General features: G+C 48.5%; 11 protein-coding genes and 1 non-coding gene across 12 annotated transcripts; 4 read left to right on the top strand and 8 right to left on the bottom strand.

The window, feature by feature from the left end:
* Positions 1-1,131: 1,131 nt before the first annotated feature.
* Aud_002242 (uncharacterized protein) lies at positions 1,132-2,526 on the top strand (the record flags this gene model as incomplete). The annotated part of the gene is made up of 1 exon (XM_043296242.1): positions 1,132-2,526. One exon carries the CDS (start codon positions 1,132-1,134, stop codon positions 2,524-2,526), a length of 1,395 nt encoding a protein of 464 aa, XP_043152177.1.
* An 899-nt stretch (positions 2,527-3,425) lies between these two features.
* Aud_002241 lies at positions 3,426-3,513 on the bottom strand. Its single transcript has one exon. It is a non-coding gene; the product is annotated as a tRNA-Ile (tRNA).
* Positions 3,514-7,206: 3,693 nt separating this feature from the next.
* On the bottom strand, positions 7,207-8,585 carry Aud_002240 (uncharacterized protein; the record flags this gene model as incomplete). Its single annotated transcript, XM_043296241.1, has 4 exons — positions 7,207-7,630; positions 7,678-7,901; positions 7,959-7,978; positions 8,036-8,585. 4 exons carry the CDS (start codon positions 8,583-8,585, stop codon positions 7,207-7,209), a joined length of 1,218 nt encoding a protein of 405 aa, XP_043152176.1.
* A 316-nt stretch (positions 8,586-8,901) lies between these two features.
* Aud_002239 (Zn(II)2Cys6 transcription factor domain-containing protein) lies at positions 8,902-10,226 on the top strand (the record flags this gene model as incomplete). Its single annotated transcript, XM_043296240.1, has 2 exons — positions 8,902-9,624; positions 9,672-10,226. The coding sequence occupies 2 exons, from the start codon at positions 8,902-8,904 to the stop codon at positions 10,224-10,226; spliced, it is 1,278 nt and encodes a 425-aa protein (XP_043152175.1).
* A 172-nt stretch (positions 10,227-10,398) lies between these two features.
* On the top strand, positions 10,399-11,208 carry Aud_002238 (class I SAM-dependent methyltransferase; the record flags this gene model as incomplete). Its single annotated transcript, XM_043296239.1, has 1 exon — positions 10,399-11,208. One exon carries the CDS (start codon positions 10,399-10,401, stop codon positions 11,206-11,208), a length of 810 nt encoding a protein of 269 aa, XP_043152174.1.
* A 52-nt stretch (positions 11,209-11,260) lies between these two features.
* On the bottom strand, positions 11,261-11,667 carry Aud_002237 (uncharacterized protein; the record flags this gene model as incomplete). Its single annotated transcript, XM_043296238.1, has 4 exons — positions 11,261-11,351; positions 11,400-11,486; positions 11,544-11,608; positions 11,656-11,667. 4 exons carry the CDS (start codon positions 11,665-11,667, stop codon positions 11,261-11,263), a joined length of 255 nt encoding a protein of 84 aa, XP_043152173.1.
* A 260-nt stretch (positions 11,668-11,927) lies between these two features.
* On the bottom strand, positions 11,928-12,771 carry Aud_002236 (WW domain protein; the record flags this gene model as incomplete). The annotated part of the gene is made up of 2 exons (XM_043296237.1): positions 11,928-12,052; positions 12,123-12,771. The coding sequence occupies 2 exons, from the start codon at positions 12,769-12,771 to the stop codon at positions 11,928-11,930; spliced, it is 774 nt and encodes a 257-aa protein (XP_043152172.1).
* A 1,492-nt stretch (positions 12,772-14,263) lies between these two features.
* On the bottom strand, positions 14,264-17,062 carry Aud_002235 (putative membrane bound cation transporter; the record flags this gene model as incomplete). The annotated part of the gene is made up of 9 exons (XM_043296236.1): positions 14,264-14,330; positions 14,408-14,594; positions 14,644-15,802; positions 15,852-15,929; positions 15,986-16,057; positions 16,106-16,213; positions 16,264-16,279; positions 16,393-16,876; positions 17,059-17,062. 9 exons carry the CDS (start codon positions 17,060-17,062, stop codon positions 14,264-14,266), a joined length of 2,175 nt encoding a protein of 724 aa, XP_043152171.1.
* Positions 17,063-19,460: 2,398 nt separating this feature from the next.
* Positions 19,461-19,820, bottom strand: Aud_002234 (uncharacterized protein; the record flags this gene model as incomplete). The annotated part of the gene is made up of 2 exons (XM_043296235.1): positions 19,461-19,757; positions 19,809-19,820. The coding sequence occupies 2 exons, from the start codon at positions 19,818-19,820 to the stop codon at positions 19,461-19,463; spliced, it is 309 nt and encodes a 102-aa protein (XP_043152170.1).
* A 563-nt stretch (positions 19,821-20,383) lies between these two features.
* Aud_002233 (uncharacterized protein) lies at positions 20,384-20,815 on the bottom strand (the record flags this gene model as incomplete). Its single annotated transcript, XM_043296234.1, has 1 exon — positions 20,384-20,815. One exon carries the CDS (start codon positions 20,813-20,815, stop codon positions 20,384-20,386), a length of 432 nt encoding a protein of 143 aa, XP_043152169.1.
* A 1,130-nt stretch (positions 20,816-21,945) lies between these two features.
* On the top strand, positions 21,946-22,656 carry Aud_002232 (uncharacterized protein; the record flags this gene model as incomplete). Its single annotated transcript, XM_043296233.1, has 1 exon — positions 21,946-22,656. The coding sequence occupies one exon, from the start codon at positions 21,946-21,948 to the stop codon at positions 22,654-22,656; it is 711 nt and encodes a 236-aa protein (XP_043152168.1).
* Positions 22,657-23,305: 649 nt separating this feature from the next.
* Aud_002231 (uncharacterized protein) lies at positions 23,306-25,220 on the bottom strand (the record flags this gene model as incomplete). The annotated part of the gene is made up of 2 exons (XM_043296232.1): positions 23,306-23,642; positions 24,988-25,220. The coding sequence occupies 2 exons, from the start codon at positions 25,218-25,220 to the stop codon at positions 23,306-23,308; spliced, it is 570 nt and encodes a 189-aa protein (XP_043152167.1).
* Positions 25,221-25,268: the final 48 nt, after the last annotated feature.

Raw genomic sequence — 25,268 nt, 5'->3', positions numbered from 1 at the left:
ATGAGAGCGTTACGCGAGGACAATGGCAATGACACCATCGGGCTTGTCGGCTTTCCATCCGATCTTTGTACTTGTTAATCGACCGTCGGGTCCGGGTCATCGGCTTGGATCCGTCTGTACGCAATATAGTTTTAATAATTGATATCTCTGTATACTTGTCAGTGCACTGTTTCCGTTCTAGCTTCGTAGAGTAAATGCTTGTCTGTTAGTCTCATTTGAATTAGATCATAGCTTAGAACCACGGCATGGAGTTCCTTAAAAATGCGCTCAAATGAGCATTACTCTCAGTCCGAAAAAAGCCGTTCGTGGCCTTCGTCGGTGCAGGCGCTGGGGCAGAATGTGTCATCGCTTGGAACGACAGCCGCTGAAGGCAAGCTTGCTGCCATTCGAAGCTGAAGTTCTTGCTATATTAGAGGATCTTGATATGTATGTTGGGCTAACCGGCTGGATGCAGACTTACGTTCCCTGCTATTCACCAATCCTCCAGCGGCTGCAAGACCGCAAAACATGGCTACTGAGTCAAGGTCCCAGGAAGGGAAAGGCACGTCCGTTTTTTACACAGAACGATGCCTTTGGATGATGTTACTGGCAAGGAACGTGAATCCTTTAGCTGCTTGCAAGTCCACCTCAAGGATCCAGGAATGCTTGCACACCAAATATGGTTGTTTCTGTATGGCTAGTCCCACATGTTTCTTTCAGTGATTCTTTGTGTTGCTTTTTCTTTGCCTATTCAATGTTTAAGCATCATGGCTATTTGCATCTGGCTCACTCTCCTACTAGGACAGTTGACTATATCTTTTGTCGCACCCTCGCACAACACTTCTTCTTTGCACACCTCATCTACCAGCCTCACTCAGACGGAATCGCCTCTTTCATCTCCCGCCCTGATAGTTGAGGCACCGCCTACGGTTTCTCCGAGTCGATCATTCAGAACCCAACTTGATACGTTTTTTGCACAAGTTGACCGAGCATTGTTTGGCTGAGTTCTTCCTCTGACACTTGAGCCCCCCGTCTCCTACGGAACGGCGTGAACAACCTACCACAGGCGAGTCCGTTGTAGAGCCTACGACTAATACCTCGCTTATCGCAGAGTCTACGCTGCACAATATTGACACCACTGACGATTACAATATGGGAGCAAAACGTACACCTGCGAAGAAGAACAAGGGTAGTGCAGCTGCTGAGGCAGTTGCTATTCTGGAAAAGCGCACTCAGGACTCTCAGAAAGTGGCGCAAGACCTTGATTACGACCCTTTCATATTCATGCCACACGAATGGCGTGTTACTGTCGATTTTGCCAAATTTCCATTGACATCTGCACCGCCGTCTGTCCCGAAATTCCAGGAAGAAAAGGTTCGAATGACACCGGTTGGCATTATCAAAGACTTGCCGTACAGCTACAACAACTCGCATAATTGTTTTTACCGATTAGCATACACCACAATATTCCTAAAAGCAAAGACCTGCTCGCCTTGGTATGAGCTATGTGATTCCACAGGAAAAACAGTGAGATCAGAGGACTGCTGTCTGCTCCCGTCGTACAACAGCGATATCAATCGGCTCAAGCTAGCGAAATCATCATTTGAAGGACAGATTATGCAACTTGAACAAGCCTACAGCGAGTACACATTTAAGATGGTCCATTTTCGTAATGAACAACGAGCATGGGAGGTGGCTTTACTGTCATCAATCCACCAGGCCAAGCTCTCGCCAATCCACGACGACAAGACTATGGCAAAAATCCGTACATGGGAAAAGCAACAGCTGCGCAAGGAAGACGATGGCGAATTTGATGCGTTCTATTATGGCGATGTAACAGTGCCAGACAAGCGCCCAGTATATCCCTTGCAATGGAACAGACCGCGCGGGGCCCCCTTACCCCAATTTGTGCCACAACGGCTGAAGGATCTACGGTCATCGATCGACAAGGTTAATCAGGCCATCTCTGACCTTACCAAACTCCAGACTCGAAGCATGACGGGTGCCAGCCACAAGAAACGATTTTTCTCCAAGCTTAGTGATGATGAAGATGAAGACACCAAACAACTCACATTGCCCGACAACCTCTCACTCTATCTGGACTGGGTAGCTTATAGACACGCAGTCTGGGATGCTGGTGGTCTACCCGGGCCAGACGAGGACCTACTCGAAAAGTACAATCTCCCTCAGCATATTGACAGTAATCGTACCGCATGGCCAGCCTCTCTTAAACAGTTGGGAGTGACGAAACTAAGAATTGATGAGGACCTCACGGCCTTCCCGTGGGGCAAACCGGCAATTGCGCTACAACGCACCCTAGCAAAAGCGACAGGATATACCAAGGACTCATTGTTTAGCGACAAAGCAATGAAGGCACTTATACGCATCGAACAGTGGTACTTCACCTATAATGCCACTGGCAGAAGCGCACTTTCATCGAAAGGCGTTGATGATTGGGCGATCACTGCCAAGGGCAGGACATGCGTGATAAAAGCTCTCGAGCAACTTGGTGCCACAAAGGAGACACACCCCACCTTCTTTGCATGATACATTAAGACCCCTCCCTTGTTGCTCTATCCTTTTGGCATGTGTTCTTCTCTCCCTTGTCTTATAAGACATCCTAGTTTTACATTTGGTACACAGTGACCACTCCGCCAACACCTTCTTCTTTTGTTTTACCTGCAGCGGCCGTTTACGGCTGCGTCTTACGCCTTCCTGCTTCAGTGATATCCAGGTTTTACCACTTCTCTCCCTGCGTTATTTTATGATTCCCGTCAGCGCATCATTCTACTTCAGTTGTGTGGTTTATCCTGGCATCGACACCTTTATGTCCCTTCAGACCTACCACTCTGTTGTCCTGTCTGACCGCGCCTCAACTCCTGGTTCAACTGCCAACAACATCCTCCGCCAAGTTGATTCGTATAATGCCTCGTCTTTATTCGTTTGATAGATGATTGACATGTTTTTCCATTGCTAATGTTCTTTAACGAGGACGTATGGTTTCCCTTTTCCGTTTTTTCCTTTCCTCATCGGGGATGTTGTTGTATGTCCACGGTCACGTGGCTCCAGGTTGTTTATGAACAGCTTAGCTTAGCTACGTAGCTTGACAATAGTTAGCAGTCTTCCCCTGACAGACGACTTCGCCACAGAGTAGCGCTACCATTAGACATGATTCTGTCGAAGTGCACGACTAAGTGGTATGGCCACTACTCCATATACTTCTGTGCCTGAGAAGGTCAATAAGAATGGGTTGAGAACTGCTCAATGCTAACGGACAGAGCGTCACCTGGTTTGCAACGAGAAGCAGTAATAGATCAGAACTATCACACGAGGATATCATAATTTCTCATGAAATATAGCAGCAATAAACGAGTAAATGAATTGAAACCTGGATGAGGTAAGGGGCGGCGAGTGCGTCAAACACAACAAAAAGAAAATAAAAAACATGGACACGGGGAGAGTCGAACTCCCGACCTACGAGGATCACAAACGACCTCATAAGCTCGTCGCTCTAACCAACTGAGCTACGCGTCCGTAGTTAGTAATGTTAGTCTAGTTTTACAATTCATATCGCCACGTAAATTTTGACGAAGCAATCCTGTTGAAAAGGATTTAATCAGTTGCACAAATTTTGCGAATAAAATTTGTTAGTCTGCGAATAATTTGCTCTTCCCACTTCGGCTCGGGTATGAGTATGAATGATCTGTGGCAGTCTGATGTGTTGAATTGGTGTCCTCGTTTGCGACCGGATTCAACCCTTGCTAACGGAATGCATAGTTCGTTCAACAAGGGTTGTAGCAGAAGTAAGAAGGACATTAACAAGTTTCTTCAGGAAATCAGGATGGCAGATGGTAATGGATAAGATCGCGCTAGACTTAGGACTTCGAAAGTCTAATTTGCAGAGATTTTCGGTGGTCCCAGTTCGCGCCACAGGCGGTTCCATAACGCTTGTGGAGTTTGGAATTTGTATCCTGATATCAACTCTATTTCTTGTGCTGGGAATTTATCGCCTGATGGATACTGCTCTGGTACTTTTCAAGGATAGGGTCAAGTGGTTCTATGTGTTGATGATTATATACAATGACATATATTCACGATCTGTGCTGGAGTCAAGCTCCTTTTCAGTATGTCGATTCATTATTTCCAACTAACACCACTTCAACATCGGGAGTGGAACCCGGTTGCGAGTCCACTGACCTATATACGTTTCATTGATTCGATTGCGTTGTACCCGTATGTACGGTGCGGGACCCTCAAGGATTCCGAAAGGTCGAGCAATGAGAATGGGATAGTAAAGACCTGTACTAGTAGAGTATCCTGATAGAGAGACAAGTGAGACAGCCAATCCAAGTCATCCACACGCGGCCGTCGCAGTCAGCCGGAGAACGACATCGAGGTATTGAAATAGATGTCACTGACACTCAACCTGGGGGCTGAGGTTGTTCAGGTATGTCCATTACAGGTAGTCGTCGTGAAACACGCCTGTGTGCGGGGCCGAGCGAAAGACCATTGCGGAGCTTCTTAATGCTCTTGAGACGCGCATGCGGCAAATTGGTCGTGCATCAATAGTATCAGGTGGGCGAGAGGACCGAGGAGTCGAAATCCGCCAGGCACAATACGGACCCCTATACCACGTCAACCGACAACGAAAAGGCATCCACTAGTATCCCCGTCCATCGTCAATCCGGACCAGTTTCTCTTTGATCATTGGAGAGGACGAGAGACCATGTCCGGGGACGGTTGCAACGTTTGAGGAGGCAGAAGGTCGGGATGGAAGTCGATTTTTGAACAATAAAGAAGCTTCAGCGGGGACTAAAAACAAGTATTGTTAGCGTCGATAACGATCCTCAATGGCACAAATAGGAAAACGTAATAGCAGCGATATTGTTTTTGTTTTTGCCGGCTCGAGACCGACGGGAAGGAGGTGCTTTGCCCCCAGCCGGGCGCTGCTAACAAGGAGTCGAACCCTGCTCGCCACTCCTACCCAAATCCCCCAGGACCCTTAGAACTGCAAGCTCACACAACCCACAGAAACGTGAGACCCGCATGGCCCGCATATTCGGAAAGATCTGAATGATTCAAAACAAAAATTCGATGAACTCGGGAAACTCCGAGCCCCGAAAGAAACTACTGAGAAAGCAGTCGAGACAGAGAGCCATGGCGAGAGACCAACCGAACGCAAGGTCAGGGTACAGTAGACAGGCGGTTCGCGCCAAACACGAAGTAGCCAAAATCTGCAACGCCGACGGTAGACACTGGCGCATCCCAAGTTCTATGCAGCCTCGAACGGACCCCATAGGAAGGGAAACTAGTTGTTTATCATACCTTGGCGACAAAAACCAAGGCGCCGCCAGTATTGTGCGGGAGAACTGCACAATGCAATTCCCCAAAACAATAGCATGGCGTGAGTGCCAATCTCCTCGGAAGTCGAGTCGTCAATTCATGAGACCTGTGGCCGTGCATACAAGCGCCTGAACGACAGGCATCAGCACGACTGGCGGCCGTCATATATAACGACTTTGGTCGTTCCGTTATCCAACAACCACGCATACAAGCGCCTGAATGTCAGGCATCAGCAAGGATTATACAGAGATCGGTCGGAGCCACATATATAGAGTACTAGTCTGTCGAGCCATGTGGGCATACGAACAATAAGAACGCACGCTCGCTGTAACATGGGGACACGATTTTCTAACCCTACTTTCTTTTGCTTTGATGCCGTCGTTTCTGCAATGGGGCTGCTACCCCAATGCGACAATGGCAAGAAGCACATCCATGCGACTCTGATCAGGCAGCGGGCGTATGTTCAACTTGTATCAAAGGCAGTGCCATGATGACAGTGTCAAGTCCCTTGATGAAACCAGGCTCAGGTCGCGCGCACAATCCCACGTAGACAGGATAGCAACGACATGGCCTTCGTTCAACTACCTTGCGTCTTGCTCTGTTACCAACGAGAAGCCTCCCTTAAGCAACGGACAAAGACGGTAACCAGGTCAGCCTGAAGATCATGCACACAAAGTCAATGCGAGCAGTAACAAGTCAGCAACGTCAATCGACACAATCGCAGTCATCCGTCCGGAGGATACACTCGGGGTCGACGTGAAGACTCGACAACCATGCTCACAGAAGAGATGCAGGGACAGAAGGGATGAATCTTGTGACATATTTGAATGAGTCGTACGTTCAGGGCCAAACGTATCAACTGAGACAACAAAGGCAAACAAAGTCAGTTCTTTCAATCACGCACAATAGCCGGAAGGCTGAGCAGTGAGACGAGGAGAAAACGAAGCGGAGTCAGCTTCAAGTTTGTCAATTCTCATGGAACCATGCCGTTAACGACAGAGACAATTACCCATGGTGGGAATCGAACCCACTGCACAAGACGGGGGCAATGGTCCTGGCCACCCAGCACGCTCTGTCAACGCGCCACCCGGGTTTGGTTTGAGGAAATGTAGGATACTGACTTTCATGCTGACACACTACATGATTCAGATTGCGCCAACATGCTTATTGGTATCCAGATCATTTGGGTATTAGAGGCATACAGCAACCGACACCCGCACATGACTTCATGAGGGAACTTGTCGTCGCCGGGGTGTAATACCCTTAGATTAAGAGAATGAGAAAGGAATTAGGAAAGGAAAGGAAGGAAAGAAGAGAGAACACATTGATGAACAAAAGGTCGATTGAAAACAGGAGGAGCTAGCTCCAAACGCGTCAACACAACACGAGACGTGAATCGCGACTACACTGAGAGATACAGGATAAGAAGTATTGTCAGACATCAATCTTGACAATGAATAAGGAAACCATTTCTAAGTAAGATCAAGCAACTGCTATACATTCCATAGAGCTTGGTTGTCGTCGTTGCTGCTCAGGAGACATGGGCAGGTGTGGTGGAGCAGGAAAGGGTGGAGGAGGGGAAAGCTAAGTGGGGAGAGACGGGAATTTAAACTGGCCGGGCCGCAATTGTGGGACTAGCCGTTTCCGCCTAGCGCGAATTAAGCGAAGCCATGAATTGAATGTTCTGCTTGATTGTTACCACATTATGCGTAATTGACTAGAGGTTTACCATTGCCTGCGGCAGAAAGATCATCGATTCGTCATAAGCTCGTCGCCGACAGTAGGTTGGATCTGCTGTTTCCTATAGAGATGAAGCTAAATTTTGAACGAGATGCAGAATCTGTGAATTTCATTGATATGCACGACTTCCCAAATATTGACAGTCTATACTAGCCTGGATCCGTCGACGGCTCTGGCATAACGAGAACTCGTAGCCGAGAAGAACATGTTCCCTGCTACAGCGATGATCAATCCTCGAGCGTAGACCAGCTGTGTGGCTGTCGTACTCTTCGTGTTGAGAAGAGACTCATATTCTTCGCCCATCTGCCGCTCGGTATCCAATATGACACCACGTAGTATCGACTTGGCCGACGAAGAGGAAACATTCAACAAATCTTCTACGACCTTGACAGCGTTGAGAAGAGGTTCTCCGTTCTCTTTTTCGGCGATGACTTCCTTAGCATATGAGTATAGATCGTTGGTCAATGCAAAATGTTTCGCGCAGAGAGAGCTCAGGCGCTCAAGAGCTTGTTCATCTTGATCTGTGGCTGAGATATCTGAGGCGAATCCCGCGCTGCGAAAGACGGGGCTGGAACAGTTAGTGAGGCAGCGTAGCAAACGATCACAGCAACCTACTAAGCTCCCACATCCTCTATCCGATGCTTCAAGTAGTTCATTAGAGTCGGGAAGGCTTTGCTGGGCTGTTTCGTCTGTGGAAAAGATCCCCACGATATCATAGCATCCAGAAATCTCCTGCCTTGCACAGGATCCTCAGACATGACTTCCTGGGCAACCATATCGAATCCGGTATGAGAACCTCGCTCATTATTGTTATAAGTATTCGGAATGGTTGCATCAAACTACTATTGATAAGCACTCAAACATCTGGATAGGACTGACGAGATTGGAGATCATACATTTCCCGACTCAACAGCGTCTGAAACATTATAAACAGTGGTCAGATACGTCACAGTACATTGTCGGCTTCGCTTACCATCATGTATGAAGACGAGCGTATAAGCCCTCGCTAGGGCTCTCGTTCTCGATAGGCTTCCTGTTGGGGCAACATTCACAGTGAATGAGGCAGCCGCATCGATCACGGCTTTGATGTACTTCTCAGAGACATTTCGCGAAGGCGTGACAAAGATCGTCCGTAGCAAATCTCTCGCAGCCTCTTCTGCTTCCGTCCAGTACTTGGACTGCAGCGAGGCGGGGAATGATGTAACCCATGGTATTTTCAGGCTAGACGGAACAATGCAATTCGCATGTCGCAGTTCGGGCGAGTTGGCGACAGCTTGAGGGTTGAGAAAGGAGAAGTATGGCCGTGACGACGAAGCTGATTGGTTTTCAACGGGGTCGAACGCATATATAATCTTCCTAATGCAATTCCTCGGAGTTTCCGGTCTGTCGTCGGTCTTCGATACCGAAAAGTAGTGAGAGTTATGCGACGCGCACAAGGAGGAAACGTATTGGTTTCTCCACCATACCGATGTGCGTCTCACATTCTTCAAACGTGTTATATAGGGCCTCAACGTGAAGCACATATTGCCGTGAGCTTAGAGGCTCGAGATGAACGCGTCAGGGCGGACGCGCTATGCAAACACGATGGTCTGACTATCTTGTTTAGGTACCAGCACGGCTTACAAAACCTAAGATAGTCGACTTCAAGAAGACGGCGTCAAATCATAATCATGGGTTGTCGTGTCAATCCATGGCACAGAAACAACTATCCTGTTCCTTTCTGCATTTGATCCAGAATGCTATGACGCCTCCCTTTGCTTAACCCCACTAGCCGCCCGTCCGCTCGGAATCCCGTAGAATGCCGACCATCAAGCCGACAACTATCATCGTCAACTCACAATGAGATCGTCTCCATATAGCACAAATTCAAACAAAGGAAAACAGGGAGCTCCTCCACGGAAAAAGGCATGTCAGAATTGCACCAGATCCAAAGTACGATGTGGACTGGAAAAGCCCGTATGTTCGCGATGCAGATCGAAGGGTCGCAGTTGCCAATATCCGCCCGGGCGCGTCGCTACATCTGAGATTGAGGTCACCGGTACCGCTAACGACGCAGGAGAAGACTATACACAACTGCTTGACATACATGGATTTGTAGACACCGCTACAGCTCCAGAATCTGTGTCTTTCGTCCCCCAATCCGGTCCAGCTGCGGCTTTCAGGTCTCCCCGGCCTCGACCTGTAACCAGTGGACAGACCGGACGCCTCGATCTCGTCTTTACAGATATCGACTTGACCCCTAGTCCAAACGCAGTAGATATCCGAGACCGATGGCTGAAACCGTATCTCCTCCCTCCTCTCGGACGAGATGAGATTCCTAAGATCTACCACCCCTTTACGTTGCAATACATTTCCATTATCCTCAAAACATATCCACGTTCCATGCTGAAGGATGGTGGATTCCCACCAATTATACACCATACGCAGGTCAATACGAATCATCTGCCGCAATCTCTGGCGAACTGCTATAGTCTTGTCCGAATGTGGGAGCAAGCCGCGCCAGGAAGCGAGACGATGGTGATGGGCACAGTGGAGGCGGAAATGGAGCGACTGGCAAATGAGGTAAGCTATCTCTCAGGTCCCTGTGGATTGATAAACTGACGGTACAGACAATGAGTCAACATGACTACGACCTCCTGTGTTCCTTCCAAGCCTACCTTGTCTATACCATCTTGATGTACTTCAGCCCTCTCGGCAACGTCTCGACAGTTACCGATAAGACCGTGATGACCTTAATGGAGCTTGCCTTTCGTACTGCTCAGAATGGTCTATTCTGCACGGCGGAGATTACTCATACGCGGCCAAATTGGGAATCCTGGATAGTGGTCTCGGCCAAACGTCGTGCCCTATATACGATGTACCTGTTCAGCAGTATTTACAATTCGGATCGGGGTCTACCAAACTTTGTGGCTGATGAAATTAAGGGGGTCTATGTCCCCGAAAGCAGGGTACTTTGGGAAGCCGCAGATCGAGGGGTATGGGAAAAGGAATATGACTGGCATCTCCTGGAATGGGAAGATGGGATGCTGGAAATATCGGAGTTATGGCGATCAGCCGAGACAGGGTCGACTGAACGCCGGGAAAGGCTCGAAAAATGGGTTCGGGGGGTGGACGAGTTTGGTATGATGGTGTTCGCTATTTGCGCGCATATTCATGGTTGTTGAAAAAGATCCTACGGAACTCCGAAAAATCATCGGAGCTGCGAAATCTACATGGTCCTCTTGCGTCAACATCGTACAGCTCGACATAAAACCCCGCTCTCTGTCTCCCTTCTTTTGCCTAAGTAAACACCTTCTCACACATCAATCGATAATCTGGAACATACCTACAACCACAATGTCTAACAAAACCGTCTACATCACCGACCACTCCCCCTCCGTTCTCCAAACCCACAGCTGGCGCACCGCCACCAACTCTGCCGCCTACCTCATCCCGTACATCAAACCGAGCATGAAAATCCTGGATATAGGCTGCGGCCCGGGCAGCATCAGCATCGACTTTGCGCGGCTCGTCCCCCAAGGCCACGTCACGGGCATCGAGTACGTCGCCGACCCATTAGACGCAGCCCGGTTCCTTGCCTCCACACAGGGAATCACAAACATCGACTTTCGCGTCGGCGACATTCACTCGCTTGACTTTCCGGACGACACCTTCGACATCGTCCATGTCCACCAGGTGCTACAGCACATCGCGGACCCAGTGCGCGCACTACGGGAAATGCGCCGGGTTGCGAAGAGTGACGGTGGGATCGTCGCGGCGAGGGAGTCCGCGTCGATGACGTGGTACCCTGACAACGCGGGAATCGCCGGATATAAAGAGCTTACAGATCTTATGGCTAAAGCGAAGGGGGGGAATCCGCATCCTGGCCGGTATATCCATGTTTGGGCGGAGGAAGCCGGGTTTGACAAGCCGAGAATCAAGAAAAGCGCTGGGGCATGGTGCTTTAGTAGTCCTGAGGAAAGGGAGTACTGGGGTGGATCAATGGAAGCCAGGATGAGATCGAGTGGGTTTTCAAAGATGGCTGTGGGGGATGGATACGCGACGAAGGAGGAGCTGGAGAAGATGGCGAATGGATGGAGGGAGTTTGTCAAGGACGATGAGGCTTGGTTTGGGTTACTCCATGGGGAGATTCTATGCTGGAAATAAGCTAGCTCATTGGTGGACACGACCGTGAAATAAGTGGTTTATGATAATCAAATTAGGATTCCTGATGTAACTGCACCGAGACACCCTTTGGGAACTGCACCTCCTTCAATTCGTCCAGGGTGACGTTATCGGGTACAACGAATCTTCACCTCCAGTCAGCAATATCCTCAAGGCCGAAAAGAAAACCATACGAAGTAGTATGTATAGGAGGGAGACTTCTCGTCGAAATGAAAAACGTGAACTTATCAGCCCCTTTTGCTGCGAACCCATCCTTCGTACTGTCACCATATCAGTCGCCAGTTCAGATGCGATCGCAGACTATACGGAGTACATACATTCGTTCAATCTCGCCATTGTGTTTCTGCCATGTTTCGACGTTGTCGTATTGAATGACAAGGCTCTGCTCGGGTTACCTAGGCAAAACTTGACGCGACAGGATTAACTCACGTATTTTGGCATTTTGAGCACCGTTCTAGATGATATGTACTAGCAATGTTTGGATGGGCCGATGGAGCGTTGAAAGTGATCCCGCGAAGCATGTGCTACTTCTATGACATCACCGCCTCGCTTAAATTTGAGAGATATGCTTTTTATAGGATTCTCCGCTCAAACTAAACGAACACGTCTGACAATCAATTGCTTAAACGGCCTTGCTCGTATGCAAGCACACAAAACCCATCGAAGACAAAGAACAATGCATTACATCCCATCCCCAACATCTACCAATCATCCACAGGAGGCGAGTAAGCCCGCTCCTCACGATCCGAACTCGAGCCGGAATGGTACTTCTCCTCCTCCAACCTCTCCACCCGCTCCTTGAGCTCCTCCTCCTCTTCATCCTCACCTATAACAAATCAGTCAGCAACTACTCGCAACACAAAACTCAGAGCAGTATAGCAAAAAGCAACACTCACGCTTCTCATGGTCCCACAGCGCCATACCGGCCGCACCGAGCGCCACACCCGCCACACCTCCCGCAATGATCTTCCCCATCCCGCTAGACTTCTTCTTCTCTTGCGGAGGCGGATACTCGCCCCCGGGAGGGGGGTAGTAGCCTCCGTCTTGCGGCGGCGGGGGAGGAGGAGAAGCATAGTAGCCCGCCGACTGCGGCGGGGGCCCACCTAGTCCCCTGGCGTGCTCAGAGTCTTGCATGGGGGTCTCCCACTGCGAGCGGCCTGTTGCTGTCTCGACGAAGTACGCGCGGCGGAGACTAGGTTCCCATTCTTGGACCCAGCCGAGGGGGAGTGGTGGTGGGGAACCTGGAGGTGGGCGGGCGGAGGGTGGAGGTGCGGGCGAAGAGCTGTTGTAGGGTGGTCCCTCGTAGCGAGGGCGGGATGGATCGAAGGAGGAGGGGGAGCGTTCGGGGGGAGGACGCTCATAGGGGGGCCGGTCGTACGGAGGGCGATCGTAGGACGGCTGGTGTTGCTGTTGCTCGTAGGGGGGCCGGTCGTGGGGAGGCCGGCCGTAGGGTGGTTGTTGTTGCTGTTGCTCGTAGGGAGGACGGCCGTAGGTGGGTTGAGGCGGCCCGCCGTAGTAGGTATCCCTTTCTCCGTAGTAGGACATGGTCGCTCGCAATTTGGTAGTTAAGGTAAGTTCACTAGTTATCTCTGGAAAGAAAGCAAGAAAGTAAAAGAGACGAGTTGAGCAGCCGTCGAGCCTTTTATGTGGTCCTGAGGAGGGGAGGGGACACTCAGTCTATGCGGGCATAATCTATACACCTACAGCTCGAAATTACATTTACCACTATTTAAAAATTATTTGTATACACTCGGCGCGTACAGCCGCTCCGTATGCATAGATTCGAAGCAGATTGTCGACACTAAGACGTGTATCCACCGGGCTATTTGTTTCGATGGGGAACAGTCGATAGTCCAACAATTAGGCAGATACATTCTGTCTGGCAATGGGACATCAACAATACCTAGTACGGAGTATATCAATGACAACCCCTTACTCCCTAGCTGTCATAATAGCTAATAATATCCCTAATCCACTTTCATTTCTCAACGCAAGAGTCGCAGACAGCTAGCACAATGTATATTTTCTTCTAACCGTCAACACTCAACCGCTCAGGCGGCATGGCATGCCTGTACCACACCCAACCATCCCATTCCCCTCTTATCACGAACACTGAACCGACCATATGACTCGTCCACTAGCAATGCAAGAAACGAAACACCTGACAACATCCACAGTCTGTCTCTGTTTGGCGCCACATCAAGGCTGGTGTGTGGAGCTCTCGACTCACTCCCACTGCCCTCACCCAATCGGATCCTCTTGGACTCTTACTAGCCACACTGGTGTATCAGCGGAGCGGCTTCGGGTTCAGCCTTAACGAGCCACATAAGGGATAGTCCCTTGACGGACAAGGGAATCAGGCAGAAGGACCGTCTTCTGTTTTGCTAGGCTGCAAGTAACAGATAGACAGAGTACTACTCCATAGTGGATAAGGATGCAGGGAGAATGAGTGAGGTATTTTCGAACAAGCCACGTGTGTCATAATGAGTGGCTGTGACTGTGGTCCCTTGTGCTGCACTGCTGTCGAACTCTTGTGTCCAGCCACAGGTCCCTCTTATTATTTACCCATTTATTGATACCCACTTTGGTCCTGGAGTTTCCGGAATGTCCCTGACGGAAGATATTGCTCTGCTCTCCATTCAGGGATGGATGTGGGGCCTATGAAGTTGATCTTTGAGATGAACGATACAGACTAGAGGTCAACAGAGTGAGCTGGACATGGACATTGATGGCTGGATATTATAGGCTTCGAACATCGCAAAGTGGTTTAAGGTAGTATTTTGTTAGAGTTTACGATAAACAGTGACCGACATATGAATGGATAAAAAAAGGTGAATGTATTCTGATTAAGTAGATACATTAGAAACTCCTGACCGTTGTCCAGCCAATATGCAGTGAGTCAAAGCTTCAAGTTGTACTGGCTTTATCCACCCTAATCATATCAGCGTGGAATCACTCATAGCACTAAGGATCATATAATGACAAGCAATGATGGCCTGCAAAATCGTATCCGCACCAAGTTTCTCTACAAATCCGGTTAACTCGAACCATGGCTTGCAATATCGGCAGACTGGTCACTTCCAGGATAGAAAAACGCCGCAACACTGAAGTACAGTCAGTAAAATGTCTTTTTCTTTTTCTTTCTTTTCTTTCTTTTTTTAAAGAAAAAGCAAAAACTTACCCGATGATAACATAGGCGGCAATAAGCAGCGCGCCCTCAAGGTAATTGCTTCGACCATCCAGAACCAGAAAGTTGACCACAAAAGCAGTCACAAACAAACAGATGGTTTCGAACAGGGTAAAGTACAGAGACATGTCCTTGTCCATGCACCAGCCTAGAATGACCACCAGGGGTGTGACGAAAATCGCTAGGGCCCGTCAGAAAGTTGAAACCATACAGGCATATTGCTAACTCACCGATTTGAATACTGCTTCCCACTGACACGCCAATGGACAAATCCATTTTGTTCTTGGTGGCCACACTGACGGCAGTAACGTGTTCTGCAGCATTACCGACAATGGGCAGAATGATCAGACCAATAAACGCCTCGCTGACAGATGAGCTTTCGATCATGTCTGGGATGGCGTCCACTAGGAACTCGGCACATACTGCGACAAGCGCAGTTGACACCAGTAACATAACCACGGCAGCCGTGCGTGATATCTCAGATTCTTTGTGCTCAGGAGGAGCATTGTTAGCCGTGACATCAACCGTAGTTGGTATACGAGCAGCGCCTCTAGCAAACTGGACCGCGTTCCCAACTGGGGGAGGACGATTCATGTGAGAAGGAAGAGACCGCGTGCGTCGAAGACCAGGATTTCCAGGAGCCGACTGAACGAGATTGTTTGAAGCAGCAGTGTTTGAAAAGACTGTATTGGATAGTAAAGATGGTATCGTGGGAAGAAATGGAGATTTTCTCTTCGGGAGCGCGGCAGCAACATCGGCCGGCTGAGGAGAGTTGTTGCCATCGGTACCAGGTGCAGACAGGTGAGATGGCAGGGACGGATGAATCGATGGAGTGTCCAAGGCGTTGACATTGTCTTCCTTGTGGGCTTTGTGCTTTTTGCCTCTTCGCTTCTTCGCTTTGCGATCCTTCGTAGATGTACCTTGCTCGCCAATTGACCGCGGGCCAAAATCTATCGAGCGAGGCTCATTGATTCGCTTATCATCATCTGCTTCGTAGTGACCATCATCCGCAAAATCAATGGCGATTGAATGGTTGGAAGTAGGTCCCTCGGTAGAGCTGCTCTTCTCATTCAGCACTGGACGGGCTGTATCGCCAGAATGCTTCTTGCTAAGGGTGCCAGAGGCAGTATGATTGGAGCTCGTGCTGGACTTTCGACGTCGGCGATGTCTCATCGCTCGTTTGATACGCTTTGCGGTTGTCCATGATGTTGTGGTGTCATCGGAATCATCAGACGAGCTACTTGATGAATCGGAAGAGCTGTTCATAAACTCCGCCAAGACACCAGGGTGAGACTCTTCGTCAATGATCTGCTGTGGGATGCTCGCGTAAAGATAGGAGTGGGATTTGAGTTGAAAAATGATGTAGAGAATATAGACGAGAAGCAGCACCTGCACAACATGAGAATCATAGACATTTGCTGATCAGAGCAATGCTTACCACACTGGTTCCACGGCTAACTTTCAGAGTGTTTCTGTCGGCCGATGCACTGTTCGACCAAGATGCATGGAATGCAGTCTAGTCAGGTAATAATCAGCATGTTTATGTGGTGTAAAATTCGGCGAAATACTAACAGGTAGGAGAAGACTGGTGACACTCAAACTCAAAAGGCATGCGCTCATCTGAGTGACTGTGCTGTTATAAATCTAGAGACAATCAGCACGGGCCTGATATTGCGTGCTAGAGTATCCTACCTGTTCCTGGTAGCGAAGACCTCCCAGGAGGAAAGACATTCCCAGGATCAAGAGTAGATTAGCTAGGATGGAGCCTAGCAGGGAGGCCTGGACGATCCTTATCTCGTTCTGCACTTGGTTGTTAGCTAGATCAACAAGTAGGTTTGAGAGTGATGTACCTTGACGAGTGCAATGCTGGTCGGGTAAACCAAGTTATTTACAGCTGAGAGGCAGAAAAGGAGTCAATGGAAGCTTACATGCTAATAAATGTTAGTTAGAACCCGCGAAATAGTAGAGTCGCAACTTACAAGATAATCAACTCCACGGCATTTCCAAATGTAACGTTAATGAGTGCCCCGACCGTGTCTCCCAGACGGCTGGCAACACACTCAGTAGCGTGGCTCAGTATACCGGCCAAAGGGATGATGGCAACCGCGTTCATCGCAAAAATCACCGCCGGATTTAACCCTATCGCTTCGACGACGATACCGACGGGCACGAAGACCAGCAGGACATTGACCCAGCTATGGAATAGAACTTCCTTGGTATGTCTTCCAAAACGGATGATGCCATGTTTCATGCGGACAACGAGTCTTGGTTTGGTTGTGGTCTGTTCATCTTGGGGGTTGAATTCTGGACCCTCCAGGTCCCCAGACTGTTCCTTCAATCGCCCATTATGTCGAGGTTCTGCGGTCTCCGAGGCCTGGGTCTCGTTGGTCGGCTGTTTGGAAGGATCTTGGGGAGCTGAGCTGCGGTGGGTCGCGTGAGCTTTCGCCCACGATTGAATCCGGTCTGTATGCAAGGAGAGAATGCGTCAGTCTAAAATTGACAGGAATTGTGTCTTTGCCCACTATGTTATGCAGATCTGAGACAGCGCAAACTTGAGCAAGAAAAAAGTGCTTCGCAAATGTAAAGAAATTATATTATTCTGGAGGAAACAACCGTAGAGAAAGGGATGGTCAGGGGCAACTTACGCATGTATTTCAGAAGAAGAGTTGCGGATAAATCAGTATGGAAGGCAACAGGCCTATGATAAAAAGCACTTTAAGAGAATAAAAGAAGCAAATCAAGCTTCGAGAAGAGAAGCTGGGCTTGCAGGGAGTGACCAAACTCTCAGTGAGAGAAGGAGAAACGGGCCATTATATGAGGAGCTTGGCACCTGGCGAGCGCCGATGATGCTTGCCAAGCTCGAGATGATCATCATTTGTCCTGGAATGAAGTGGGCTCCGCAACAGCCTATGACACGGCACATAAGCCACAATAGAACCACAGCTAGCCTATCACTCCGCCTCATCTTTGTTATCAATCACGCTTCACTTTTCTTCTTCTCTACAAATGGTATGGTAGTTGTTGGTGACACGCTGAATGTCATCTGAAGTCATCCTTAGCTGCTGTCCTACTTGTGTATCCTGCTCTGTAATTCTCTTGTGTTCTAAAATCAACCATCGCAGCTTAAGTAGATTTCCCTTTCGCGCCACTCTCAACCTCTAGAGGAGGCCGTTCCCATTTTCGAGATTAATAAATTGATCGACCACGGCTGATTGCTGAATCATGGTTCCAAATTCCCAGCAATGTGCTGAGGATGCTGAGTGGATTCCAAGATCCCTATAAGGCTGGTGTCCAATGATTTCCCTTGTTTCTCCGGCTAGAAATAGATTTTTGCTTGTGATTGGCTGAGGCAACATCAGGGGTGAGTTTCTCCATCTCTGTGGTTGAATTTCTGTGGCTGTGTCAGCACCGAAATGGGCGTGTCGCGTGCTTGCTTAACAATATACGTCATCTAAAATCGAGCATACGTAAATCATACCAACACGTAAAAAGTTGCTATTAATGAAGTAATACGAGAGGTACACAAGAAGACATCATAAGATGCTAAAAATTGTAGTTGAACGCTCAATATTCTGACGGTGGATCAGTCGGACATTTCCCGTCATCGACACAATCTGGAACGGGGCTAGTCCAGCGGCCACTAGCCAAAAATTTAGTACCAGAGTAAGTCTGGGTGACGACGGAAAGGACATGGTTATGCGTGGCTTTTATGCCGGAAACGGTGGCCTTTCTATGCCATGAATCACTGCTTTATGAGAACTCCCTCAACCGTGCCGATATCTTTGTGCCTGGATTTCTGATTGTACTGGATAATTATCGAATTGTACTGCAGCAGGGCGGCAGTATTGCCCTTGGTTGAGGGGAAGTTTGGTTGGACAGAAGCCTCTCAGTTCTTTTCTCAATAGAAGCCCTGAAGGTGATACAAGGCCTAGCGATCACCTGGACAGCACTTATTCTTTCTGCTGGACCTCACTTTGATGGAACATCGCAGTTCAAAGCAGGGGAAAGCCTCGCCGAGGTTGTGGGCGATGACCTGGAGCTTATTCGCTCTGGTCGACCTTGCTGATTCCTGTCTCCTTGGCCAGACAGAGAGGATTGTGAAGCAGGACTAAGATTGACTGAGATGGCTTTACATGAACTACTTGGCACTAACTTGCTAATCCGTCAAGGTGAGAATCTCTACATGATATTAAATACTAATCTGCTTTTGGCCTAGTTCTTGAAAAATGCGTCCCTTGAGAACGAATTGAGGAGTCGCCAGCGCCTAATAGACCAACTTCATTCAGGCGAGCAGCGCCCTACTCCTACCATAGCTGATGCTGGCAGTGCAATAGTCCACAGTAAAGCTTGGTCTGATTGTTCTTCTCATGAAGCCGTCGCGGTCACTGTAGTTAATGGAGTTTCCCCAGCTGACTTGACAGGCACTGTAAACGATATATCTGGCCCAGATGAGGCCAGAAGTCAAAGCTCCGCAGATCTGGGCCGTCCATGTATTCCAGGTGCAGCTATGGCACCGGAGGGTGTGCAAGCAGGAGGCCCGCACGTGGACTTCGTTTTGAACCTCCACGAGTAAGTTAGTTGCTAAAGGTCAAAATCTATCTCGACGTCTTATCACCATATTAGGACAGTATTCTCAACGAGCTAGGCAGTAATGCTACTATACACTAGTCAAGGGATGGCCGTTGATTTTTTCTTCGCAGAAGAAAGCAAATTTCCCCATCATTTGCTTTCTCGCCTATTCGTCGTCTCTTATTACTCTCTCATCCGACGATTGTACCGTGATGAGGGCTCACTCGTCATGATGGGACTCATGCCTGGTGATTGCATGGTACGTGGACAAAAATGACATATAGTAGCACATAATTGACTGAGCCCTAAGTTTCCAATACATTGCAGCGAAGGATCAAACTAGCAATACAAGCTTTATCATGTCCTAGCAGAGAGGATTGTCTTCAACTGAAATAACGCAGCCAGCTTAGTCGGCTACTAAAAGACATAGAAACAAGGGCGAGACAGGCTGATAGAAGACACAAAAATTGTATGATCTTTACTTGTTGAATTCCGCTGGACAAATTCCTGGTCCTGGATGAAGCAGTTGCTCCAAATCAGTCACATTTCTGCCGTCCACACCGTCAAATTTAGACTTCTCAAAAGCCTCTGAATCCATATATTTTCCAAAGAATTCCAGTATCTTTGCAATTTCCGCTGGGCTTAATTGCTTATAATCTATTACCTCGCCACTCGAGCTAAAACTGCGTAACACTCCATCAGTAGCAAGGTGGCCGAAGCCTTGGCGCGATGGTGAGCGTTTGAGGGGTGGAAAGGGCGATGGCTCATCATCTTTCTATTACGGTGTTAGTATTGTACAGATGCAAGCCGTCAGAAATACTCTTACTATGCAAGACATGACTCAAGTGATCTGTTTGTGTGATATGATGAATCTCTTGATTGTACTGTATAATAGAGAGTGTGTAGTTGAAAGGAGGTGAAGACTTCTCTGAGAGATGTGGTGAGGGGAAGCTGATACTAGAGCTAATGCAGAGAGGAAGTGCTGATGTGATGACCAGTGGTCACATGCCCTGAAAAGAGGTATAAGTAATCTGATACATTGAACCAGTCACCTAAATATCCAGCGTACACCTTTTATAATGGTCATTTAAACAGTTTGCGCAGATCCGACGGCTCTGCTTTTGACTAAATCTGAGGAAGGCTTCGGCAACGACATGAGTGAAGAATGAAGATATGATTGCACTATCTAGGATGTGTGTAGACTATCGTTCATGAAGAAGGAATAAGATAAGGCAACATCTATGGGAAGCACTAGCCTATCTAGGAAGGCAGCAAGGTGCGAGGGCAACAGAAAGTATGCTTTCCCTAAAAGCAAAAACCCGCTGCTCCTGGAAAGGCCAAATCCACCTTAGTACAACCTGCGCAGCCCATAAATTGGCCAGCCTCATCACCAGTGCAAGATTAACCTCTGCAGTAATAGTCGGTCTCTAGGAGAGGGCTGACATCGCGCTTAGACTGAAGTGCCTGACGAGGCATGGGATTTCGAAGCTCAGCAGGAGGGTCAAGCAACTGTTTCTCATCTATAACTTGACGTCCATCGACATTATCGAAAACAGCGTGCAAATGATCTGCTTCCTTCTGCCATGCTTCTGGAAGGTTCGAGAGCAACTGTTTAAGCTGGTCATTGGTCAAGGGAACATAGTCAATAACGGATTCGTTCTCGTCGTAAGATCGTGCCACTCCGTCATCCGCGATGTGGACATATCCCTGAGGTACTAATTTTAATTTCCTCACGGCCTCAAAAGCACTGATGCCCTCCTGAGCGGCTACCTTGGGAGCCGCGAGAGATGATGTTGCCACCAGGCCCAGCACTGTAAGCAGGAATGAACGCATGAATAAGAGACAGGAATTTGTTTGAGTTTGTTTTTATATAAAAGGATTCTTGGATTGAGCTTGTGAAGTCGCGTGTTTGGTTTAGCTCTAGAGAAGACAACCACATTTCCTGGCAGGTTAATCAAAGTATTTATACACATATTGCCCACAAGATATGCCTGGACTCGCGCAGATAACTAAGACTCTCGGGAAATACTGAAACCGACACTACAGCAAATAGAGATCACCCTAGGAGGCAGCTGACCCCAAAGCTGAATTGCTTAAGTCCACACTGTCAAGGCCATAGAGGCGGAAGGTTGGGAACTACTGATGAGGGGTATGATTCTTTGGAACTAGCGCAATGCCAGCAGCCTCTAACTAGTCCGGAATACTACATTCCAGACCCGACAGTCTGGGTGAGGTGTGATAGCTAGGCATTAGTCTGTTGATAGGAAGCCTGAGCGGGCGTCTCCCAATTTCATAGGTAGGTTACAATGAATAGAGAACAGGCCACGGCGGCATTATTGCCCAGAAAATCCCGTTCGGAAAGGGTATAAGCCTAGGGCACTCAAGCAGGCTACTCCTGAACTCGTTGCGTCTCCAGGTACTGTACATTTCTACCTTCCTTCTTATACCTCTACGAGGAATTGTGTCAGGAAGAGGGACCTGCGGTTGATTCCGACATTGCTCGCGCCTTATCGTACTTGGACCATTTTCTTTCATGGGAACTTAAACAAACGAACAATCTCCACGAAGCGCTAGAAAAGTTCGCCGAGTATATTGTGAAACCTTTCGTCGAAAGGATGTTTTCCAGCCTATCCCCCAAGAACAGCTTTTCCAGTGGAAACTGGGGGCCAGAACGAGGTCTTCATCCGTGTCCTTAGCCACAACCGAGTTGTTGATTGTGACGCGCCTCAATTAAATCGTGTATACAGCTCGGCGATCCTCGGCATAAGTTCTTCCTCTTCCCACTCGGACAGCTGGAGCAGTCTGAGAGTATCTGGCCGTGACTGGCCAGAACTCCCATCATGTTTGTTCTGTTTGCATGAATATTTACTGTTCAATGAGGTTGGACATTTACATAAGCGACTCAGAGTCACTCACTAACTAGTTAACTAAACCGTAACATTATTTGTCAACACTACAACAATATGATTGCCAACACCCCGGAGATCATCCTGCTCTGCCAGGACGCAGACTTTATCACCGCCTTCAAAGCAGCGCAGCAAGAGCACTGGCCTGAGTTACCATCAAAGCTCACGATCACCCCGATCAACTCACGCCTGAACCGGCTTGACCCCTCAGTAACCTTCGACCTGATTGTCTCACCTGCAAACTCGTATGGCCGTCTAGATGGGGCCTTCGACGACGCCATCTCATTAGCTTTCAGCCCACGCGATGACTACGAAGCCTTAATGCGCGCAGTGCAGCTGAAGCTATACGAGAAATGGCGAGGATTCGCCCCCCGGGGCACATGCACGCTTGTGCAGTTTCCTGTCCCGCTGGAGCAGAATTCGCGGCGCTGTGCCTGGGTGGCTATCTGTCCTACTATGCGGGAGCCGATGAATGTCGTCTGGGACCGGGAGGTTGTCTATGAGAGTGTCTGGAGTTTGTTATGTGAGGTCGAGGGGCATAATCGGGCTTCTGAAGAGAAAATTAATCGTCTCTTGATGACACCCCTGGCTGCTGGTATTGGGAAGGTTAGCAAGGAGCGTTGGTCGGCGCAGATGGTGCTTGCAATGAAACATTTTGTGGACGCAGTCGAAAGGCCAGAGCGGTGGAGTCGAATGCAGTGGAATGAGATCATGAAGGATTGTGATGAAGTTGCGACGACATGGAAGACAAAGGAGCATAACGAATAAAGTTCGTGGTCTTCGCCATCTTAGGTCTGCCGCTGGGATGGGTTGACACAATGACTTGGGCGGAGCGAAGAGGAGCACTTAACAGGAAGCGACCAACCTATCCCGTGTGTTAGTCACAAACTGCTACATTAAACAGGTGTTCATAGACTTCTTTTCTTGCTCGTTTGTCTTCTCTTCGTCTTGGGACAGTTATGGGAAGAGAAGACGGCTGGGAATAGTTTATGCTTCCTGATTGTTCTTCATTATTAGCCGGAATCTTAAATTCCCGCACTATGTATTGGGTTTCGCAAGATATCCATGTAAATATAGTAAGGGACTTGGTATTCTCAATTAGGGGTGAAGAAAGTACTATCTCTGGCCCTTAGATTCCTAAGACAAACTAAATAAAACTATTATAAAACAGGCAATGATACTTGCCCTTTTGTATACTGCCACCTATCAGCCAATACTGGATCCTTGCTATTGTTGGGGGTGGCAGTGGAGGGTAAATGGTACTTAATATTTGGGAAACAGCAGTAAATAGTATACAGTTTGAAATAAACAATAGTTATGCATGATCGACATCGAAATTTTCTAGTACGCTGGGGCCAGGAAGCGGACCCAGAGAAGTGTCAAACACTATACTAACTAGATAATATGTCGCCTTGTGCTACCGAGTAACCTTGAAGACGACACGCTCGGACTCAAACTTCCCCCTCGCCTCTCCCTCGCCCAGGCTCTCTAGCTGCAAGTTCGTCACTTCGTCCCGCGTACACGCCCAGATCCCATGCCAGATGCCCTTTGCTTCAACCGTGTACTCGTGGCCTTCTTCCAGGGGAATCCAGGGAATAGTCACGGTCTGCTCCTTTGAGCTCTCTGCAGGGATCTCCACCAGGTCATCCCGGGAGGAGGTAGCCAACAGTTTATTTTGATGGTGTAATTGATCTGGAAGATGCCCAGGAGGTTGGCTCTGGGATCGAACGGGGTCCCCCAATTGAGGAAAGTCACTGGTGTATTTGCCGGATTGTGGATGGCGACGTTGATGGGGAGGCTAACGGGTTGAGCGGGCGATAGAGGGACGGACGAGGGCAGATTTTAAACATGCTGTCTCCCAACGCAAGGTAAATGTCTTGGTTGAAGAGCTAGCGCCGGAGGTTTTCGAGACGAGCGTGGGAAATACCCCTGCACTTACAACAGTCAATATTAAGATCACATATGCCAGCCTCCTGAAGGAGGATAATAGCACTGGGGGACTTGTTCTCACAATCCCAACATCTATCGCGCTGCGATACAGAAGTGTGCCAGCAGAATACAGCAGAAATCAATCCCCCCACGCAGGGACTACAAATTAATGTTCAAGTATTAATGCCATCAGCCATCCGCAAGATGAAGTCGCGATCACAGGCAACCTCAGTCAAGATGGGAGCAGTTTCCTACAAAAGTGCCTGAGGCATAAATAGACATATTATTTGCTTTGAAGACAGAGGACACAGATCAAGAATCATAAATAATAATCCTGTCTCAAGCAGCAACTGGTGTTGGAGGAGTATATATGTATAGGAGTGGGTGTGTTGAAGTTACTTTGGCTTGGTTTCTAGAGAGGACATAGCAGGAGGATTAATCGGAATACCTAGTATAAGCCGATCATTGCCAGTTTCTTGAGATTAAAGCTGACGAGTAGCTAAGATATTTTAGTGAAAAAGATTAAGAAATGACAAAGCAACTAATTGCCCACAGAGTGTTCTCAACCTCACAGTGCAACTTGAATGTCGTAGTATGCGCAGTTGTTGACATGGCGGCCATATCTTGACGTAGACTTGGGGGACTTTTCTCATGCTGCTAAAAGGTGCATTACCACCTTTGCGATTGTCATGTATGTCCTGAAGCCAGTGGAATTCCCTCTGTACTAACCGTACACGACACGCCCGAGTAGTGCTGTCGCAGGCGACAACAACCGTTGGCTATCCCACAGCCTTAATGTCCGTCATGGCTCAAGCGCCGATGCTTCGTGCCAGATTCATGAAGATAGTGCTTTCAATCTCATAGCAGTATGCGTGGCTGCATCCCTCTGCTGTCTTGCACTTTTCTCCGCAGTAAAAGTGAGAGAATATAGTATACCCCCCGATGGTAGCGAAAGTAGCAGGACTGGTTATAAAATCGACGCATGTGCTGTGTCGGCTATCTGGTTATCGAAAAGACCAACTCCAAAACTCCAATAACCATCGTAACTCCAAACCAAATGCATCGTGCACTGTACATATACTTCTTGACCTGTCAGTACCCCACCCATATCCGTGATACTTGATCCTTCAAAGGCTACTCACAACATCTAGCCGGTCGTACACCCCTCACTCATAGTCATCGTTGTGAACGGCCGTCAACTTCCTTAACCTCGGATAGTAGAACGCAAAGAACACAATGACGGCCAAGAGCATCACCAGCGTCGGCAGGAACATGAACGTGAAGAGGAACAGGCTCAACCCAAAGGCCACGTTCGGACCGGGGAGTACCCTGCGAGCCATGAGGTCAAGGGATGTCGAGAGGAGCTGGTGAACATTGACGGTGTTGGTGATGCAATTGAGCATGATGAGGTACTTGGCTCAGGTAGATAGTTAGGAACGTTAGAAAGCGCT

Source organism: Aspergillus udagawae (assembly GCF_001078395.1).
Source record: "Aspergillus udagawae IFM 46973 DNA, scaffold_11, whole genome shotgun sequence".
NCBI classification, from domain to species: Eukaryota; Fungi; Ascomycota; class Eurotiomycetes; order Eurotiales; family Aspergillaceae; genus Aspergillus; species Aspergillus udagawae.
The sequence above is the reverse complement of the archived record's forward strand: the minus strand, read 5'-3'. Positions and strand labels throughout refer to the sequence as shown.